The sequence below is a fragment of the Anabas testudineus genome, chromosome 10 (assembly GCF_900324465.2).
Source record: "Anabas testudineus chromosome 10, fAnaTes1.2, whole genome shotgun sequence".
Classification (NCBI taxonomy): Eukaryota; Metazoa; Chordata; class Actinopteri; order Anabantiformes; family Anabantidae; genus Anabas; species Anabas testudineus.
This window is the reverse complement of record NC_046619.1, coordinates 19,105,195-19,127,159: the sequence shown is the minus strand read 5'-3', so window position 1 is coordinate 19,127,159 and position 21,965 is coordinate 19,105,195. Positions and strand designations below refer to the sequence as shown.

The 21,965-nt window shown below is 37.2% G+C and overlaps 2 protein-coding genes across 3 annotated transcripts; one reads left to right on the top strand and one right to left on the bottom strand.

Annotated features, from left to right (window-relative positions):
- Positions 1-2,807: 2,807 nt before the first annotated feature.
- Positions 2,808-10,525, top strand: neil3 (nei-like DNA glycosylase 3). 2 transcript variants are annotated; one of them, XM_026357806.1, is made up of 10 exons: positions 2,808-2,992; positions 3,111-3,220; positions 4,601-4,735; positions 5,139-5,352; positions 6,160-6,234; positions 6,468-6,634; positions 8,065-8,228; positions 9,108-9,522; positions 9,887-10,013; positions 10,197-10,525. In XM_026357806.1, exons 1-10 carry the CDS (start codon positions 2,897-2,899, stop codon positions 10,377-10,379), a joined length of 1,686 nt encoding a protein of 561 aa, XP_026213591.1. In that variant the 5' UTR covers positions 2,808-2,896; the 3' UTR covers positions 10,380-10,525. The 2 variants fall into 2 exon arrangements, with proteins under 2 accessions (XP_026213591.1, XP_026213590.1); XM_026357805.1 differs by having other exon boundaries at positions 9,833-10,013.
- A 123-nt stretch (positions 10,526-10,648) lies between these two features.
- Positions 10,649-21,595, bottom strand: aga (aspartylglucosaminidase). The gene is made up of 9 exons (XM_026357807.1): positions 21,395-21,595; positions 19,260-19,413; positions 16,912-17,024; positions 15,278-15,390; positions 13,643-13,751; positions 13,465-13,540; positions 13,221-13,328; positions 11,761-11,894; positions 10,649-10,867 (listed from the first exon to the last, which is right to left on the bottom strand). Exons 1-9 carry the CDS (start codon positions 21,519-21,521, stop codon positions 10,767-10,769), a joined length of 1,035 nt encoding a protein of 344 aa, XP_026213592.1. The 5' UTR covers positions 21,522-21,595; the 3' UTR covers positions 10,649-10,766.
- Positions 21,596-21,965: the final 370 nt, after the last annotated feature.

Sequence of the window (21,965 nt, the reverse complement as noted above, 5' to 3'; positions counted from 1 at the left end):
CAGTCTGTGCTTAGCTGCTTATACACAAAGTCCTTATTACTTTTATCATTTTCTGTAACCCTTAAATGTATCCTAGTTTTATCCAAATAGAGTTCTGCTCCTAGGTCCAATCACACACAGTCAGTAGTTTGACAAGTTAGATAAATGTGAGCATACAACAGTAATATCTGTCCTACACTAGTAATTTGTCATTCATCTCCGGCTAAAAAGTAAAATGACTTAAACTAAGTGTTTAGTGCTTCAACAATCCATTAAGTTGTGGTTTGTTGAAACATTTTCAAGACAGTGCTTTTAAAAACTGCACGAAGCATGAACCGCAGCTCAACTGTCAACTAACACAACCAATCCTTCTGCTAATGGTGTGGTTTGTTTTGATTATTAAATTCTTGTCATTTGTGATTTCTTTGAAACCTGCATTTGATTTGATACGGACTATTATACAACCATTCAAACTGAATTTGAAACATGCAAGGCCTGTTAGAAGTCCTGAAGTGAACTTGTTGCCTTCATTCTTTGATCTGTCTCATCCTGTGGTGGGAGCAAAACTCTGCAGATACTAATACTTTTTCTTTGATTCCAGGATAGTTCAGGCCCTGATTCAACAGTGAGGATTGCAAGAGGGCACAATCCATTTTTTAGCAACTTGGATTGAATTACATTCTAATTCCTTGGGTGAGACCCAGCCTCAAGTGCTCAGCCTCAGATTTTAATACACATTATTGCTGAGTGCTGCCTTTTTTGAAGGAGGGCATGGTTGTACACTTGGCTGGAGAACATGGAGTCTATCTATTTTTATCTTGGCCCACAGAAGGGTTTCTGGATGGCAAAATTGCAGAGCAAACAAGTTGTTGCAATTACGCAAGCAAGCCATGCAGAAAATCTTTTGACAATAAGACAAATTATAAACCCTTTGAATTTTTCTCAGCCAGATATATGAACGCGGTGCAGGTAGCCTATAGAAGATAGTATGACTTTGCCATAAGGCTCACATTTTGGACTTAAATTCAGTGGGGGCGGATTGTGTAATAAGGACATTTTTAGAAACGTACACATCATATAATCAAAATGTGGCGCTGTGGCCCCATGAGCTAAAAATGAAGTATTTTTTATTCAAACTAAATCACAAATCATGCTGAAAAAAGTAAAATGTGGACATCTGTCTATCTATCTATCTATCTATCTATCTATCTATCTATCTATCTATCTATCTATCTATTATAAATTCATTCAGGAGAGTATCACTCATTACATAACAAATGCACAAAATGTGTGGGTTGCAGATTTAAGAACAGTACTTTATCGCCCTCAAGTGGATATTTAATAAAACTGCTACTACCCTTTATTTCACTACACATTGTCCATGAAATGAGTTTCCTATGTTTAGATGAACTATTACTTTAAACTGGGGGGGGGTTGAATCTGGACCTTTTTTATGATATTATATTTTATTGCAACATTGACATATTAGTGAGGATTAAATGAATTAGTATTATTTTAAGCTCTATACAGATTTCCTTTTTGTTTGAACAGCCAAAAACCTATTGATGTTTACTTGAATATCTTAAAGATAGCAGATTCACATTTCAGAAACTGGTGAATCTTTTTCTAATGAGAAAATGAATCACTTATTAACATTATTACCAATTCTGATCAGTGATAAATGTTTTTGTCATCTGATTACTGTATTTTGGCTTTAGAATACTGATACGAGTACCTGAAGACATTGTTTGAATGAATTTCATTTCCATTGGTCTATCAGGATCTTAAAACCGCCCATGAGTAGTAGCCTACATGCAGGTAGTATCTAAGTTTGTTTACTCAAGTACTGTAGTACTAATTACTAATTACTAATTACTATCTGGAGTACTGGAGTACTTCCCTTTTATCTTTTTTTTACTACACTAAAATTTGTAGAAACATGTACTTTATACTGTGTATTTCACAGTTGCAATTACTCTGCAGATTCTTATCAGAAAATATATTCATACAATAAACACTGTTATATTACTATAGATTAACCATCTGTCAGCGGCTAAAATAAGCTCCACCTTTACTAGCTCCAGTTTTTATTCCATGCCAGTTGGGAACTTATTTTTTATTCATTACTAGAACAATTTCTCTGCCATATTTTTCACCTCTGAAAGTGCAGTTTACAGCACATATGTGCAATGAGGTGATCATAAATATTTTTTCCATTAACAAGTTTAGTTTCATTGTTGTGTGTCCCCGGCATTTGCTATTTAATGTTATGTATTAAAGGCCGGGTTGGTGAATAGAAGTAATAAAATGAATGTTGATGCTGAATGTGTTCTCTACTTGAATCTGAAGGCCTACATGAACTAAATCATAAAATAAAAAATAAAGGACTGGGCATTTTTGATTTATGCATTAATTTATTATTATTTATTAACCTAATTTAAGAGGCGCATGTCAAACAAATTTACAACTATGTCCATTATATCAACAGCACAAGTACAATAAAATACACTGTTTTCAATGAGGAGAAGTGTGATTGATGCCCAGACATATTTTATTTGTGGAGTACTTTTACTTCTTGTACTCGTAGGCTTACTTTGGTACACTTAAGAGTATGGAATAAGGGTAAGTATAATATTTCTGTTTTAGCAGGTTTTTCTTGAATATGTATTTGTACTTGTAAATATAACCACCAGGGACTACATTCTGTATTAATAATAATTATTTGAAATAAGATAAATACTACGCACCTTTAATGCATCATGTTTATGCAACGCCTATTTCCGGATACCGTACTGCGCATGCGCTGCATTCAATTTCGTGGCGGGGAAACGAGACTATAAACAAACATTTTAGCCGCAGGAACATTAGCCTCAATTTAACACTACATCACGCTAGGTGTTCAAATTTAAACCCGAAGATGGTTGAAGGTCCGGGGTGCACATTAAACGGAGAGAGAATCCGCAATAAGGTCCAGAAAGGACAGAAAGTGAAAGAAATCCGAGGCAGTTTGACCGTGAGTTGACCTGCGTCTGGTCCCAGTTTGTTGTTAGCTAGTAAGCTAACAGCGTTAATCTGCTGGTTTGTGCTGTTGTTTGATACCAACTATTCTAACTAGCTGCTTATCTTTACAGAAAAACAACCCAGAGGGAAATTCATTCCGTTGTTTTTATGGTTGTCAGTACACTGGTGTAGAGACTCTGGGGAAGGAGCTCTTCGTGTACTTTGGTCCAAGAGCATTAAGGTACTGTGACGTTAACTTCGTTATAACATTATATCCAGTCAAACTTTAACTCGATTAACTTCATTAAAGTTTTACAAAAAGGGCTCATGACGACGTTGCTCTAACAAATTTTCCGTCCCCATACATTAACGTTTATCCTCCCAGTGTTGTGGTTGCAACAGAAATGTATAGACAGACTTTTTCCCAACACCGGTGTTACACTTTATTCTGTTAGCTGATTAGGGATCAGACTGATCAACGTGTGATCCAGTCTACAGTAAGTAGTATGGAAAGGGCATCAGCTTTCAAAACAGTTCCTATGGAATTAAAGTATAATAAGAAAGGTTTGTAGTGACAGCACAATTGAACTTAAATGATAAATCAGTAGTGAAATAATCTTCCTCTATTTGGACAATTGTTTCAGTTATGTTTTATCAAAAATAATAGTAAGTATAGCTATTTCTTCAGTTTATTATTGTAAACTAAATCATTCTGAACTTTTGTATAACAGAAATTACATGTAAAGATTCCTCTGCCCATCCAAAAAAGTAACTAAGCAAATAGATAAGAGCCTCTCACTAGAGAATTACTGTATGGATGATTATTTTTTAGCTGGTAACAAGTTATTTAACCCTAACTGATGCAGTGAGTAGCTTCTTATTTCTTAAACAACATTGTCAGAAGACACATCCTGTAGTCGTTTCTACACACACAATGTGGAGGGACTTTAAGGGATTGGGACTAAACAGCTGTGAAGCCTTAAGAAAACCACTTGTCAGTGAGGCTTATGGAGAGAAAAGGCTTCAATTCTTTTTTTTTCAATTTGTTTTGGAATTTCATGGTTTTCTGCATTAATTAGTCATAAAATGTGATCTGATCTTCATCTAAATCAAGAATATTAACAAATATGATGTGCCTAAAATAATAACACAAAAGAATTCTGATCTTTAATGTCTTTTTTAATTGAGAAAAACCATAATGGAAAAAGTATTTTTACAAATCATGCCCAGAATAAATCATAACATTGAGGCAAAACTCATACGTATAAGAGTACATAAATGTAATGGGTTGTGTGTTTGTGTGTTTATAGATAGATAGATAGATAGATAAATATACATACACACCCCAATGCTGAGGTAGACGGTATTTAAATCAACAAATAAAATCAGTCAGTTTTTCATTATTTCTTAACATTTACACATTGTGTAGCTAAATTCATGTGGATAAAGCAGGTAAACTTATGAATGCTTTGCACAAGAGTACATCAGCAGCCTGACATTTCTATTGCACAGTGAAGTCTCCAACCACCAGGCTGTCTTTCTGTCCTTTTGTTGTCAAGTCTTGTATTGATTAGGACATGCCATCTTTATAGTAAATTCTTTTCCTGCTTACATCCTCTAGAATTCACTTTGGTATGAATGGATCAATCCGTATCAATCCTGCTGAGAGGAAGGATAGGACGGACTTCATACCAGTCCTGGAAATATACCTGACTAACGACATTGTGTGCTTCTTTGACAGCTCTGTGGAAATAAGGTAACGGGGACACAAGGCCAGTCTAGATAGATTGAGGTGACAGAAGTTCACCTTGAGGTTTGAGTCTCATTCAGTGGGTATGTCCTATATAAGCCCGTGTCTAAAGACAGTGGCTATTGTTGCATGAAAAACATAAGCTTTATGGCTCAACACTTGTCCTGTTCATTGACTTTAAGGTCCTGGTGTACTGTTCAGTAGCAGACAGACATTCATTTCTACTGACTGAAAAGTTCACCTAGACTGTCGTTTCCCATAACAAAGAAACAAACTGAAACTGAATATAAAAAAGGACAGTTTCGAAATGCATAACCTCACAAATGCACTGGTGACCTTGCACAGTTGAAGTAACAGTTGCCAAATATTTTTGAAATTCTTCCAGTAATAGAAAACTGTGTACCTGCAGGTTGACAGAGGACTGTGAGCAAAGAGTGAGGGCTATGGAGAGTCTGGATCTATGCTCCCCTAAATTCAGTTTCTCCCACTGTGAAGAGGCAGTGAAGAGCCAGAGAAGCAGGATGCTCTGTGACGTTCTCCTAGACCAGGCAGTCATGCCGGGAGTCGGCAACATCATTAAAAACGAAGCCCTGTTTGACTCGGGCCTCCACCCAGCCGTGAAGGTATGGAAAAGATGATGGATTGTGTTCAGCAGAGGAACAAAAAAAGGGTAAAAATGCAAGACAACTGTCACAGAAAAAGTTGTATTACTGAGTGATGCATCGCAATGAGGAAGGTAAAATAGGGAAAAGGAAAACAAGTGCAGTGCAGCACAGATGCTCTTCAATGCATTTTATTTTTAAATGTATATAGTGAATATTGAAACTCAGATAAGGGGTTTCTCTCTAATTTCTGAGTATTTTTAAAAAACAATAAAAAAAAAACAAAACACATTTCTACTTTTCTTCTCAAAATCATACCACCTGCAATGCAAAAAATCTAATACTTCACATGCAAGTAAAGACAGTTTGCAGCATCAATTACTCTGCTATTACCTGGGGTTCTGCTCTGCTTCCCATAGAAAGTATTAGATTGGGCACAACAAGATAGCACACTGGACCAAAACATTAATCCAAGGACTTTTGCCCCCTTCTTCCTCTTCTGGGAGCACTAAATCTTTATGAACTCCTCCTTCATTATTGAGCCCCTAGGTGTCTTGAAAGAGCTACAAGTGATGTTTCTTATGTTTCATTGTCTGAGCCTGAGTCAGGTCCATGCTATCTTGGGAATGCCTTGTATGTAATCTTTCTCTGTTGTATCATTTTAAATCCAATTTTCACTCAATTCTGGTGTTTTTATTGTTTATATGCCTGCATTATTGATTTGCTGACTGTGAAACGCTTTTGTTTCTTTTGAAATGAAGGGCTATACAAATAAGATTTATTCACTCTCGGGCTGAACTGTAAATAACTGTGCTGCTTCAATCTCAGGTTCAGCAGCTGACAGACGAGCAGATCCACCACTTGGTGAAGATGACGCGTGATTTTACCCTACTGTTCTATAAGGTAGCACATGTGCACATCATAATTGTAGACCTTGATAATCTATATGTTCACTGTATATTTAGATGTATATGCTTTGCGATAAATAGCTGTCACCTCATTTAGACTTCATTTTCTATATAAGAAATAAAACTAATATTCTTTACCTCCACGTGTGATAGACAAGTAAGAGAAATGTTTTTCTCTTTATTCTCATCTTTGTATTCACTACCTTCTGCCTTCCTCGTCTCTATTAGTGTCGCAAAACTGGCTCCCCTCTCTATAAACATTACAAAGTCTACAAGCGTCCCCAGTGCAGCCAATGCTTTCATGTCATCACAGTCTGTCGTCTTGGAGACAATGGAAGGATGACTTACTTCTGCGAGCGCTGTCAGAAGGCAGATCCCAGCGGAGTTGACATCAGGTAGAAATCCTCATAGGCCTTTGACTCTTTGACTGAAAAGGTATTGTCTGCATTCTTGTGAGGACAGTTTCACTAAAGACTGGCTTCAGTATTTCTAATACCTTTTTGTCAGAACTGTAAATATATATTTTATGCCACAATTCAGTTCATTAAGTTTGCTTCCTGGCTGACTTTATATTTAGGATTTTTCTAAGGAGAAATGTTCCAATGATAAAACATAAAATCATATGTAGCACAGGTAGGTTTTTATTTGAATTCTTATAACATTTTTTTTTTGTATCTAATACATTCAGAAAATCCAGACATGGTAAAGTTAGGTCATTTTTCAAAACCTAGTCTTTGGAGAAAGTTCTAAAGCCTTTTAGATAATATGTTCAAATTTAGAGAAGCCATCTTTGCAGGCAGATGGGCTTGGCAGGGAGTGGGAAGTGTTATGGGGGGAAATTAATGCGCATATAAGGCTGCGTTTGCCAGACAGGGCACAGGCTCAACACCTCCTGGGTTGTGTTTGAGCAGAGCTTTGAGAGGGGTTAGAGTGTAAAGCCCTTACAACGCATTACACAGCTGATAAAGCAATCTGTGAGGAAAGTTTCCTGAAAGCTGCAGCTACTTTCCTCTTCTATCAATGTTGGCATTGCAGATTTGTCTTCTTGTTAAACATAGTCAAGCTTCTTGTCAGAGGGCTAACGTATGCTTGGAGCAATTACATGAAACACATTGCCTTTGCTGCAAATGTTTGTCTAGTTTAAATACACTCTGTGCTTGTATTTTCTATAATCGGGTTAAAGGGATAGATGCAGAATAATTTATATTTGCATTTACAGTGCCAGCTGACAGGTGGTTCCAATTACCCAGGTCCCGTGAGAATGATTGTGAAAAACAATAAATATCTCTAAATGAAGACTGATTCATTTTCTGATAAGAAGGATAAATAAACTAGAGAAGCATTAGGCATAGCCATTACAGCAATTCGGTATGTCTGGAAAAAGAAAAAAGAAAGAACTGGTGTACTGAGCAAAAAAGGGTCAACCATTGAAAACAACACAGAGCAGGGATGAATGTATTACAATCCACCACTTGAAATACAGAGGCCATACCACAAAATGCAAAACTGATCAGCAGTAAGATTCAGAAAGCTAGGTTGGAGTTTTCTTTAAAAAAAATTACAAAAAAAACTAATGACATTAAGGTTAACCTCTACCAAATGAATAAAAAAGCCAAAATGTGAAGGTATTAAATTAAATACCTGGTCATTATCCAAACCATACAAGCTCATCTGTGAAGCAAATTGATAGTAGTGCCATGGTTTGGGTCTAGAACAGGCTCATTAATACATACACTGCTTTCATAAATATGTTTTATTTATTCTTGTTTTAGCAACAAAGGTTTATTAGAGTCACTATTGTGTCTCCTGTGTTTTCTTTATCCAGTAAGCTGCCAGTTAGAAACAGCCTGATTGGCTGGGCTTACAGTGAGAGAGCCAATGAAAATGTGGCTAAGAAGGAGGAAGAGGACTGGGCCTGTCAACTCTGCACGCTCATCAACCAGCCTACGGCAAAAGCCTGTGATGCCTGCCTCACTCCAAGGCCTGAAGGTGAAAAATGTTGGCTTTAATGGGGTGACAGAACATCCTTGTTAGCAAGAGATAAAAAAAAGAAGTTGTAGTTATGCTGTTTTATCATTGGTAATATGATTTAGATAGTATAGAAAGTATGGCTATATTGCTGACTATCATACTGCATGTGAGCTTTTCATTTTGGCATACGAGAAGAGAATTCTATAAAATAGTTTTCTGTTTAAAATAAATTGATATTACTTGCCTATCATTTATTTTACTTTGACATAAAAGGGTCTTCTATCAATTGGTGTAAAGAAATAAAAACACGAGGCCCCCTTTTATTCAGTGTTGTAAGCCAGTAAAGCGGGAAACCTTCAGCGAGTACTTCATAACACCTGAGTTTTAATAGTCTTGCCTTCAACTATATAAAGTATAGCAGGAATCGGTTCTGTAGATAAACCTTTATTTCCCCAGTAATAACCTGATTTGCATTTGTGCAGTTATATATTTGCATCTTCAGCTACTGATCACTGTGCAGCTCCACTATAACAGCGTGGGGTTAAGTGCCTTGCTCAAGAGCACATTAATAGTAGTTCAACTAATTCACAGCTTCCTGTTAATGACTTTAAAATCAGCCACTGTAGTTCAGCATCAATGAAAATATGTACTTATCTTCACTGTTTTTTATATGGGGGTGCATTTTACAGAACTTTGCATAAAGGTACCATCAGCACAACAGATTGTGACAATTTCCTGAATACACAGCACAGCAGTGTGCTGCTTGCTGGTAAATTTAATGGCAAGGAAACCACTTTCACCTAACAACAACCTGTATTTTATGAGAGCAGCCAGTGCCGAATCAGCTGCAGCTGCTGAACATGAAATGAGTTTCTCACTTGGGTTCTATCTCCACAGTCCACAAAGATGCCATTAGCACTGAAGCATCACCCTTCACCAGCAATTTGATTAAGCATCCCTGCACTTCCTTCAAGAAGCCACAAGAGGAGCTCAAAGTCAACTGGAGGTCTGCATTTGGGACTTCCACCCTTGTTTTCTCTGACTTCAGCAAGAAGCCAAAGCCTGTAAACTCCCCTCTCTCTTCAGCCGGCAGTCATTTGAATTCCTTGGCGGCAGAGCGAGGTTTATATAAATACAGCATCTGCCAAGGGACAACAAGTCCCAATTATGCCTCTGGTGGCTGGCAGAAGCAAAGTGCTGAGTTCTCCAATGGGGAATCACTGGCCTCCTACAGTCACCCATCCAAGAAAATGAGAATTGATCACAGTCCCTTTCCCAGTAACAATGCTCAAAATGGAACCCCCAACTCAGGGTGAGTGAATCTCGCTTGGCTATTCATGAATAAGTTTATAATAAGAGAAGTTCTTTGCAACTTGAGGGAGATAAGTGGGATAAAAAAGCATCTGACTGAATTTTTAATGCAACATTGTTAAAAGAAAAAATCAGCTTGATAAATATCTATGGTAGGAGAAAAGGCAAACACAATTATTACCAACACATCACATTGTAGATGGTTGAAGGGAGGTTGTTTGTTCACTAATAGGAGTTGATGTGACAGGTATTCCTGTGTTTTATTTTCAATTTATTTTAAACTAATAGGACTGTTTCTTCACTTCTGTCAGAACATGCAAAATAGGAGTGACTAGCCACGGTTTCTCCATTTCTTCCAATCCCAGTGCCCCTTGTTGTGAATCCCACAGACGTCCAGCTGTGCTCCGAGTGGTCCACAAGGAGGGGGAGAATAAGGGACGACAGTTTTATGCCTGCTCGCTTCCCAGAGAGACCAAGTGTAACTTCTTTGAGGTAAAAATGAAAAGCAACTGATTGTATTGTATTGTGTAACCTGGAAAGTAAATAACTTTAAATTGGTGTCTTCAGTTTTATCCAATGTACGAACATTGTTGTTGGCATCAAATCTAAATGAGTGGAATAAAACTTCACAACTAAGTTAACAAAACCCTATTTTTTTTTTTTTTTCTGTTGCAGTGGGCAGACTTGCACTTTCCTTTTTGTCACCATGGGAAACGCTGTTTAATGAGGACAGTGCTGAAACTAGGACCCAACAATGGCCGGAATTTCTACACCTGCAGCTTTCAAAAGGGTAAACAGTGTGACTTTTTTCAGTGGGCAGAGAATGGACCAGGCGTATCTATCCTTCCCGGCTGTTAATGTCTTGAGCAATACATCACTTCAAAATTAAACCCTGATGTCTCTATGTTATACGTATAAATAAATGGATATAGAAAGAGACCAGATAACTCATCTTTGTCTTCGTGACACTCAGACACACAGACAGAATATCAAATATGATCTTCAGATCATGTTCAACCACTTGTCTGTTTAGATTGTAATACATATGCAATCAGTGTTGATCACAAGTACAGTGTGATAAATCTAATTAAGTCAAAGCTGCAAGAATGAAAGTTTTAAGTAACAAATGTATTTAATTTTTTACATTTTATTCAAACAATAAAGCTAAAGTTATAAGCATAAAAATACAGCATGAAGACTGGTAATTAATGTCAACATATAAAAGAGATGTCAAAATCAAACCATTTAAAAGCAGTCAACAGTTTTCAGTAGTGGTATGTCTGACTCAGAGTTTGACACCATGTAGTGGAACTGGGACAAGCCAGGGGCTTTGTTACAGGCTGCAGCTGAGATGAAAGAGAAAACAACAGAACAAAAGTCTTTAGCCCCTTGTCATTATGGTGCAGGTTATTACTGGATTACTGAATGCTATTTTATTTAACTGTTAACATGTTGATCAAGCTGTTTTCAGTATCATTGCATTCTGATTTAATGATTTATTTAAAAAAAAAAAGAGGATGTGCAGTATCTGTGCAGGTAGCTACATACATTGATGTGTAATAAATGGAAGAAACTGCTTGTTAAGAAGATAAAAAGGTTATCCTTTTGAGTTTTCCCAAAGGAGCCATGCATTTTTTAGGTGACACTCTGATTTCAAAGTTTCTCGCTGTTGTCATGAGAACAAAGCAGTTTCTAGGTAGAATGGATTGTGCCGATGTTTTTGGGTGACATATGACTATGACATACTTTCAGGAGAAAATAACTTCAAGTCAACTGGTTTTCAACTCTCTGTATAAAAACGTGGACCAAATACATTTTATTCAAATCTTTGACTTTCGTTTCAGTTGTTAAGTACAGAAATTAACCTCCTACACATAGTAAAATGTGACAAACATGCTTGTTGTTGCCATGGTGACTCATCAAGTTTAATAACTCAATCAGTTGTGTTGGAAAATTTGATCTTATTTTAAAATATATATATATATATTCTGATCAAATGATCTAGATATTATTCCAGGTATGTTGGTAAGCTGGCAGTGTTTCTGTAGCTTGTTTGTGCTTAATTTTCTTTCTGTTTCTCCAAGAGTTTCAGTCAATTTAATCTGATGTTAGCAGAGGTATCAGGAATATTTAAAGAATTTTCAATCACATGCAATAGAAAAAGGTGTGAATGTGTGTTTTAGTACCTTTGGCAGAAAGCAGTATGGTTCAGTCTGCATTTGTGAACCCAAACACTCACCATAATGCCCTGTTGTGTTAGCACAGATGATGGCTCCAAAGAATTCAGAGTAATGCCTCTTGATTCTGGAAATGGCCGTCTTGCAGGCTGCCGAGGGATCTGCCCCGGCTCTCATCAGCTCCACGGCCAAGTAACTGTTGGCAGGATTACATGGAGTACACATGAGGCAAACTAACAAGCACTGTCAAGGCCACTAACCAGGATGATGATGGGGATGTGCTAGCAATTATGGAGCAAGCTAAATCTAATGCAAACAAATATAATGTCAAGGAACACTGACTAAATGTGATTTTTCAAAAACAGTGGAGTTCGTGCTCTGCAGGTGTTAAAGTATACAAAATCAGTAAATGGAGAGAAATTTGAATTATTAAATTAGCCTGGAGCCAAATGTTATAAACAAGTGAGATGCCACCAGCAGATGTAGTTTTAAAACTGTTTATTGCTGGCGATAGGATATTATTGCTAGTTTGTTGGTAGGCTTGTAACCACATTTATCAGTTTCAAAACTGCTGTGAAACATCTGAGCATGGAGACTGAATGATAATACACTGAAATCCACTCATAGCAAGTTCTTGAAAGCACAACTCCCAATAGTTCTAGGAAGTGATTCAGAAAACTGATTGAAATCAGCACCCCTCTGGCTGTGTGTGACTAGCAATGTAAAGCTGAGTGAAACACAAAACAGTATGTGTGCTCACCAAACTATCCTGGATAAATAAAGCATACAAAAACCTTGGGGGACTGACATTCTCGCAGCCTGGAAACAAACATCAGCTTTAGTGAAATCTCGCCTCTTCTGTGGAATGTACAAGTGACAGTTTCGGGGCAATGCAGTCACACCTCCACTCTTTATAATAGTATTGTCGCACTTGCAGTAATAGATTCACACCAGAAATTGGCTGTTTTAAGAGACTGAGTGTCATAGATGTCCATATTCTCTGAAACATAATTCTCTTGTCAAGAAAAAGGCCACGTACTTTAACTCAAACGTTGTTCAGAAAGGTGGGTGGAACGTAAAGCCTGGTTAGGATGCATACAGGAGTGGGAATTTGGTTAACATGTCTCATGAATTTTTATTCGACACAAATCTAGAGTGGAATAATGTTTACTATTAGAATCTATTTTCATACATTACATTACATTTTTATTTAAAAGCAGACTGTTGAGTGGAGTGGATGTAATCTGGATATTAATAAAGAACTCTTACTTGGCTTTACTTGACCTAAATTAAACTTGTAAAAAATAAACGAGTAAATAAGAGTTACTCAGACTGCAAAACTTTTTCCTTTTTCACATTACTTACATGCTTTAGTGGGTCAATTCATCTCTGGCATAAAAACACTTTTCTGTTTTTTAAATGTCCTATTCATCACTGTATATTTCTTCCATGTGGTACCTCAATACAAAAATCTATTTCAATTTAATAGGAATTTTTGTTATAGAATGGACAATGGCTGTACCTTGGTAGAAAACGCATCATGACATCTCCATCTCCTGTAGCAGCAGCAGCACCAGCTGAACTATCTGCATAGGCCCCTGCCCCAACAATTGGAGAATCCCCAACACGGCTGCAACACAGATTATTAGATTATTGTGTTACAGATGTGTTCCGGGAAGGCTATGAATGAACTTGCTCACTCAAAATGACTAATACAATTTTTGCTCATCTTTGACATGAACATCAACACAACCCAGTACACATACCCAGGAACTTTGTGAGTTAGTCCATTGGTGGTTGTACCAGCAGCTACGTGCCCGTCTTTATCAAGAGCAATCATCCCTAGTGCAGAACAACAGAAGTGTCACCACAAGGTTTTAAGAGAAAGTGCTTACACTCTGGTTTAAATTGACTTCAGAGTTGGTGTTAACTGATAAAACCTACCTATGGTGTCATGGGAGCGTGTATTAGCCTGCCGTGTCCTCCCCTTCTGTTTCAGTATCGTCCTGGGCTTGTATGGTCCACAGGTCTTGGAAGGATCTGGAAACACATTCTTTTGACAGAAGGAAACACTTCATCACTGCTTGCATAAAGCCATTATCATGGGATCTAATTACTGTAATAGCACACAAGCAAGACATGCTGATCTGCAGGCATATGTTTTAATTCAACTATCAGCCCTATTGTCACCAAGTAGTTCAGTACTCAATACTGCACAGTTTGAATTCTTGTTAGATTTGCAACCTTACAAAAATGTGTTCCCAATGGCCTAGTCACCATTAAACCATTTCAAGAACAAAACCTTCCAGTTTAATTTCCAGTTGCTATCAAAATGCATCTTCCAGCAGTCAGATATCATGTTTTATTGAGGCAGTAAGTCTACTGCACCTGCTCATTCATTCTAGTGTCAGCACAGGGAACAAGATGTGAATATTTGTTAAAGTGTAGAGAGGACTGACAAACGGCTTCACTGTCTTCCTACCTCAAGGCATCTGCTCTGCTCTACTACTCAGAATGACTGAGTGTACGAGCTTGACCTGCAGCGAGTGTTAAAAGTTCGTCCAATGTCTTCTACTCCTTTGATGTTACAGGTAAGTGGAATTCTGATTAGAAATGTCTAAATTGTGAGTTCAGGTAAACTGTTAGAAAACCCTGACTTGAAGTCATAAAAGGTAAACTTTAAATGTTAAATAAGGTTGTTTTCATTTACTAAGCTCTTATCATGCCCTCGGTAAAGTAAAGTTGGGCTCAAGTAGACTGTTTTATGAAAGTGCCTGTGCATTATTCATAAAGCAAACGTTCATGAAGGTGAAGGTAAAACCCTTGGAAGAAGGGTATTTAGTTATGAATAATAGAGGTATAGTTGTTCTCCAGTGACCTCAGCAACAATATGATTTTTTTTCAAAAAAGTCTGTTAAAGTAAACAAAGTAAAAGGGGAAAAATGATCTTTCTCAAGATTTAAGCTAGAAAGTTGGAAACTTTTTAAATGGAGCTGTCATAAATAAATGTTTATGGATTGGGTAATTTATGGCAGAAACAAATCCATACAACAGATGTACTGTTTATAGACAAACACTGTTTCCATCACCATGTGTCTGCACCATTATAACAAGTTTTGATTAACGCACTTAACGTCTTTGGGAAAAACTTGCACGGTAAAAGTGATCAGCTTTGGCTTCTTCCTCCAGCTACTGCTGAGGCACACACAAGTTTTATAGTGAAGATGCCTTTGACCACCAACTGAGGATTGTCCTTGTGCTGGGCATGCCTAGCTGTGAATGGTGTAAATCTGATCAATAAGACACTGCGCACTCCCTCTGGAACGATAACTGCTGACTTAAAAGGAAAAAAGAAATCTTAGTCTGGAGATTTGGGGATGCAACTGGAGAAATGAACAGGAGAGGTTTGAAGAACTGCAACAAATCAGTGCTGTTGGGCATCACCTTTAAACAAAAGCTGACTTTATGAACTACTTTAGTATGCCTGTCAATTTCCCAGCTTAATATCAATCTTTTTGAAGCAGCATGCCTGTAGCCAACAAGAACGAGAAAAACACACATTCTAATACATACACACACCTTTCGATAATTAGGTTGGCAGTTGCCCTTCAGCCACTGTAAGAAAATATTCACAGAGTTGTTGGTAGTCAGGTCTTCTGCAATAAAGCCCATGTTTTCAGCAAACACAGACGCTATAAAGAGAGAAGTAGTACTTTCAGGTCAGTTACACATTCTGGTCTACACAAACCCAGAGTTATAAGACAGCAAAGGGTCACAAACAAAGAAGGGACTGGAGGCAATCTCATCTTGTTTAGGCTTGTAGCTTTACCCAGCGAGGGAGGAAGCCTTAAGTGGCTACCGTTTCAAACAGCAATCATGCTAAGAATGCTGGTTCAGATTAGATAAATACAGCCAAATTAATTTAAATTTCACTGTATACCATTTTAAAAAGTGTACTTATCATTTTTTGTTTGACACGAGCCAAATTAGTTGATTTAGAAAACTCTTATTAGATGGAAATAAAAGGTTTCAGGTCTGGCTTTAAAGCACAGGAGTGCTCCTTGTCCTTGTCAGCTCATTTACAGCTTTCATGAAAAAAGCTACAAAAATGTTTTTATGTACAGTCACTTCAGATGGTATTCATCCCCTCCACTTTATGCAAATTTAACTATATTGTTATTTTATTTTAAAATGGATAAAAAAATCACTTCTTGCCCTTCAATCTACACCCAATAGCCCATAATGACAAAGTGAAACTACATATATCCATATAAATAAATATATTTAAAGTGAAGTCTCTAATTTACAAAAGTATTCAGACCCTTTGATGTGGAAATCCACTTAGCGGTCAAGTGCAATCTTGTTTTGTTCCTTGAGTTGAGTCTAGAAATTGACTGGAGGCCACAGGTGGCAAAATGAATTGATTAGACATAATTTAGAAAAACACAGAACTGTATCTGTAACATCCCACAATTCAGTGTTAGTCAGGGCAAAAACCAAGCCAAGAAATCTAAGGAACTTTCTGTAGACCTCCAAAATACCATTTTGTGGTGAGACATAGGTCAGATTAACGGGATTAAAGCCTTGAGTTATCCCAGGAGCACAATGACCTCAATAATTGTTAAATATACAAAGACAGGAACAACCAGGAGTCTTCCCAGGTCATCCAGCCCACGTGCAGTTTGCTACATAGCATTTAGGAGAGAAAATGAGGACAAACCTTTAAGTATTGCAATGATCATGCTGTACTGCCAAGACAACACTGGAGAGGCTTCAGGACAAGTCTGTCCTTTAGTGGCCCAACCAAAGCCCTGACTTAAACCTCAAAGAACAACTGTGGAGAGACTTGAAGATGGCAGTTCACAGACACGTCCCATCCAATCTACCAGGAAGAATAGGATAAACTGCCTAAATCTAATTGGGAGAAGCCTACGGAGACTTACCCACAGGACTTGTATATGTTCGCTTTGTCATTATGACTGATATCTTAGATTAATGGGCAACAATTATTATTTCGTGGCCTTTCCAGGCACATGTCTGTTATACTATAATTCTATTTATGTTTATCAGCTCTGACCTATGCATTCCTTACTAACTACTTATCGTAGTTAGTAGACATCACATCGTCAATGACAATAATTTGCATATTGCTTATATAAGTGACTGTATTTCTAATAATATCCATCCTTTTGTGCACATTAATACACACATACCCGATTCTCCCACTAGCAGTGTGTGTTCAGTGAGCTCCATCACAGCTCTTGCTACTCCAATAGCATTCTTGATTCTTCTCAGGTCTGCAACAGCCCCCACCTCCATTGTATTTCTGCTCACAAAGAATACAACATGAATAAACATACCTGGTATGTTGGTAGTTTGGAGAGACAGCAATCACTGACCTTTAATAACCAGTATTGGTGACAGTTTGAGGTCTCAGGTGCTGTCCCCACCATTGTAACCCTATTTGTTTTTAGTAATTAGTGGAATTTAAGCACAGACAGATTTGACTGACATTTTACCTGTCCTTTAAGTCGAATTTATAGATATTATTTTAATCTCTTATATATTGAGATTGAAACTAACTAACCAGCACAATGTACAGTGCCCAATGCCTATTTATGAATTTTATAGGTCATATGCATATGTCATGCGTTTTAAAGAAATGCCCTGAAATAAATACATCGGTTACACTTATATTTAGTGCCCGCTTAATAAAGTAGACCTATACAACCTACTATAATCCAATACAGCAGCTCTGCCATGTATTATCCTCTTATAGTGTTATACAGTGGCAAGAAAAAGCCTAATCATAGAAAACCTTTTAGAATTTCATGGTTTTCTGCATTCACTTTCGTAAAATGTGATCTGATCTTCATCTTTAACAAATATGATGTACCTAAAATAATAACACAAAAAAAATCTGACCTTTCATGTCTATATTGAAAACAACCATAAAACCCTTACAGTTCGACTAGAAAAATTATGTGAATTCATAACTGGTTGACCTTCCCACCCCTCTTGGCAACGATAACCTCGACCAGGCGCTTCCTGTAGCTGTGAATCAGACCTGCACATCGTTCAGGAGGAATTTTAGCCCATTCTTCCTGCAGAACTGCTTTAGCTCTGTTATATTCTTTGGATGTCTCATGTATGTGGCCCCCCTTGACCTCAAAAAAACTAATTGGAGTCAGGTGTTAGAATAAGTTAAGAAAATTAGTTTGGAGGTGAAGACTAGAGCTACTTTGACTGACAAAAAACACTCAAAACCACTCAAACTTTCTTCTTAGTTTGCGCAGCACACTAAGACTTTAGAAATTCACCAGTCTACATTTAGGCAACCAATCTACAAATGGAGACACTTTGGGACTGTGGCTACTTTACCAAGCAGTGGGCGGCCATTCAAAATGACCCCAAGACCACAAGAAACACTCATCAATGAGGTAAAGAAACAACCCAGACTGAGATATTACAACCTTGTAAAGGTAGAATTCATGGCAGATCTGCTGGATTGGATTGCACGACTGTGGACTGTACTGCTAATAAAGCGGCTGCTGATTGCCATCTTATTGTAAAATGCTCTTGCTTGATACAATGTCAGGGTGTAGTTACATCATATTTGTGATTTAGTTTTTGATGCAGTAGGAGGTAGTGGTGGTGACAAAGATTGTAATACACTGAGAGGTGCTTCTAATATTTATCCACCATGGCAAAGTAAAGCCTGAAGAATTGCGACACAGTTGAGCCAACCAGATAAAAAATTCAACACTGTTCAGCCAGGTTTTCAGAGGTGGAGTATTTTTTCCAGGTCTGTTCTATTGGGTTGCATGAAATTGTGCAGGTGTTTCCATTCCTGCTCTCAATCAATGTACAATATGTCTGCGGGTGAATGTGGACTGTATTTCTTATGCAACTGTATTGGATAGTGCGTGGGAGACCATCTTCTCCCCACAATGTATTCATGACTGTCCTATAACCAAAAAATCAGTTTTCCAGCCAAATGGAAGAAGTGATGTTCCAGAGAGTAATAACAAAAGCTTGCTGCTTGTCCTTTGTCATGGGCTGACATTTGCCTGCCATAATAACTTGTGAGTATGTAAATGTTTGTATTTAGCCACCTAATAATTAGCAAGCTTTCAAGTCCTAATGAGACTCTTAATTAGTGCTTCATTACAGAGAGGCTTGCTGCAAAGGTCAACCAGTTAAGTCTGTAAATGTTAAAGATGCGTAGACATCGACAGCACAAATTAAAAGAGTTGCACAGCATGTTGACACCTCCAGGTGCCCAATTAAAGTGGTAAAGAGCTAGGTCATTTTCAATTAAATATCGGTCATTGCTGATCAAAGAACTAGTCACAAACATTTTTTTCTAGATATTTTTTTACATATTTTCTCAGATTGGGGGATTTCAGATAGCAGCATTCAAGCTCTTACCACAAGTCCAAGATATAGAACATAGATGTTCCATGCTATCAGTCTCAACTATCTCATTAAGCTGCATTAGAATATATTTTGTACCATGTAATTTCCTAATTTTTCTTTTGATAACATGTCCATGGTTTACCCGTTCATGATCATTGCATCCAGTGTGGTCTCTCCTGACTCATCTGGGCTCCCACCATAGCCTACGCTGCCATCACAATGCTCAATTTCACAGCGGGCACAGCCCTTCTCCACCGAATCCAACGCAGAGCCACCGGACCGCAGGACACTCCAAGCTATAGTTGTGAGAAATATATTTCATATTACATTATAAATCAGTGTCAATTTGGGGTTAAATAAACAATTTTTTGTAAACAAATTGATAATAATATAATGAATTATGTCATCATCCCAGTTCACAGAATGCTTTAATGGAAATTGTGTCTTTGTATGTTGGATTGAGTTGAACATAAATATTATAATTAATTTAATGAATTTGGCAAATTCACATCTTTGGCAGAGGAATTAAAGGTTCAGATTATACAAGCGATGACCAGTATGATGGATTCCTATTAAACACAGAGCTGACAAGCATTTGGTCACTGATCCCCTAAGTGCCCATGGGGGATCAAAATGCCAACTGGTACCACTGTCACCAGCTTGCCATTAAATTCTCAGACCATTACTCTGTGTTCAGCAGGAAACTACCACAAATTCCTTCTCTTTTCATTTATGATTCATCCAGCTCTAAATTTTGTTCGTCACCATCTTTGGTAAGTGCTCTTGTCTCAGGACATAATTGTTTTTTATCTATATCAAACTTATCATTACAACCATTTTCTGGAAAGAGAGATTATCCTGCTATTGTCAGCTGCTTCTGTAGGACCCTAAAGGAAAAGAGATACGCATGGGTGGATCAATACTAGTGGCTCACAGACTACAGTTTTAAATATCTACCTACAGAACAGAGAGCTGGGTGCATTTTTCACTTTCATCGCTACCTCTGGGAAAATAAGTGGCGTACATCTGATAAATTAAAGGGTATCCATCTATCAAATGGTGAGATTTGTAAGTTGACTTAAATCATCTACAGGTTTGATATGTTGCTTGCACATTTTAAACACGATTTCTATCTTTCTTTTTTTTTTTTTCCTCCACATTGAGCTGTGCACCTAGTGGATATCCACTTGACAGATAAGTCACAAGCAACCTTGAAATATTTTCAGTTTCAATTTCAACACGCCCAATGTATCATCCTGAAGGGAATCAAATGGAGTGAGGGAAGAGCTGGCAATGGCAGTTAAAAAGCCTGGTGGGTTCCTATCCCCATACAAGACGCTGATGGTCTTGCACTTCTATGATTAAGCTGCAGTGGAGTCACTTTAGTATGATAATAGTATGAAGGGGAATTCCTATAAATGCTGCATATGGAACCTTTTGCAGTGGAAAATTAGTCATAGATTTGTTTTTAAGAAAAGGTAACATTAAAAATAAGAGAAATATAAACATTTTTATGCTGCAAAATGTTTTCTTTATCAGTTAGTCTGAGGTTCTAGTTCAGTCCGTTTAGCCCATTTAAGAAGCCAGAACCAGATTATGACACAAATGTAATGTAGCAAATTAGTGCTGATTAATTTGTGTTTATCAACTAATGATTAAATAGTTAAAAACAATTTCAGCTCTGAATATTCTATTAGTATTTAATCAGAAAAGAAATATAAAAAATATAGTATCATAAAATGGGTAAAATTAATTATTCCCATTTAAGCCAGGTTGCATTCACTGTTGTGTGTGTGTGTTAACAAAATGCCCTATTACTAGTCAAAACTAAATCACTTCCAAACTAAATATGTTTTGGTATTTCACCTTAACTTATCTAATCCAACCTGTCTTCATGGTGTAACTCATAAAGCCTTCTCCACAACATTACATATTAAGTCTAATGTTATGCACAATGTATTTGTTCCACTATGAGGTACAATAATCGACATTGTGAGAATTGAACCCATTTATATCTTCTTCACATCTCTTTAAAGAATATCTTGGAGAAAAGAAAATTAAAAATACTCTTCAGTAGATGATTATTTAGGTGATCTGTTTTCTAAATAAAAGCGGAAGTGCAGTATATTGCAGAATTTCTTGCAACGTATCTAATAAGATATGAATACTGAAGTATATGTAGGGTGACATTATATTTTCATATCATGTGACTTAACTTGTGACTGACTGGAATATTTAAAACCAATCTGTCCGATCTGAACTTGTATTATTACCGACCTGCAGCCGCTGCGTCCTTGAATGGCCAAGTGTTTATTACGACAGGTACCGACGCACGTCCAAGTGGAAACACAGACGTTAAACTGAGAAAGCAAAGATGCGATATAAACATTTTGCCAGTGGACATTATAACACAGAGGAGTTTTATGTGCCGCCGAGTTCGTGATCTCACATTTCACAAAAGACTATTTTAACTTCCGTGTTGTGTCACATGCTGAGTGGGCGTGTCCTTCATTAAAGGGGCAGTACGCTACATAAACGTCGGCGAAATTTCACGCACCTGCTGAGGTATGTAGTTGTTTGTTGTATTTAGTGTTTTTTTAATATTTTGTTAAGTATTTAACTACATACTTGCCATACTTGACACTAGTTACGCCAAATTTCTGATATATGTGTGTGCATGCAGTGTAGCATCATTTAATTATTTGAAAGAAGACTGTGATTCTAATTTTATATATAAAAGCTGCATTGTCTTAGTTCAAGTAGCATTAGTAAATTACATTTTTCCCATTAGTGGGAAAACAATCTGTACATTTTAGAATCTATTTTTTTATTGAAACCAATTTTACCT

Coding starts and splice junctions, on each gene's coding strand:
- neil3 (XM_026357805.1), top strand. CDS start 2,897: ATGGTTGAAGGTCCGGGGTGCACATTAAACGGAGAGAGAATCCGCAAT. Junction 9,523..9,832: donor AATGGAACCCCCAACTCAGG/GTGAGTGAATCT, acceptor CACTTCTGTCAG/AACATGCAAAATAGGAGTGA. Junction 10,014..10,196: donor CCAAGTGTAACTTCTTTGAG/GTAAAAATGAAA, acceptor TTTCTGTTGCAG/TGGGCAGACTTGCACTTTCC.
- aga (XM_026357807.1), bottom strand. CDS start 21,521: ATGTCCACTGGCAAAATGTTTATATCGCATCTTTGCTTTCTCAGTTTA. Junction 19,414..21,394: donor CAAGGACGCAGCGGCTGCAG/GTCGGTAATAAT, acceptor TCACAACTATAG/CTTGGAGTGTCCTGCGGTCC. Junction 13,329..13,464: donor CTAACTCACAAAGTTCCTGG/GTATGTGTACTG, acceptor TCTGTGTTGCAG/CCGTGTTGGGGATTCTCCAA.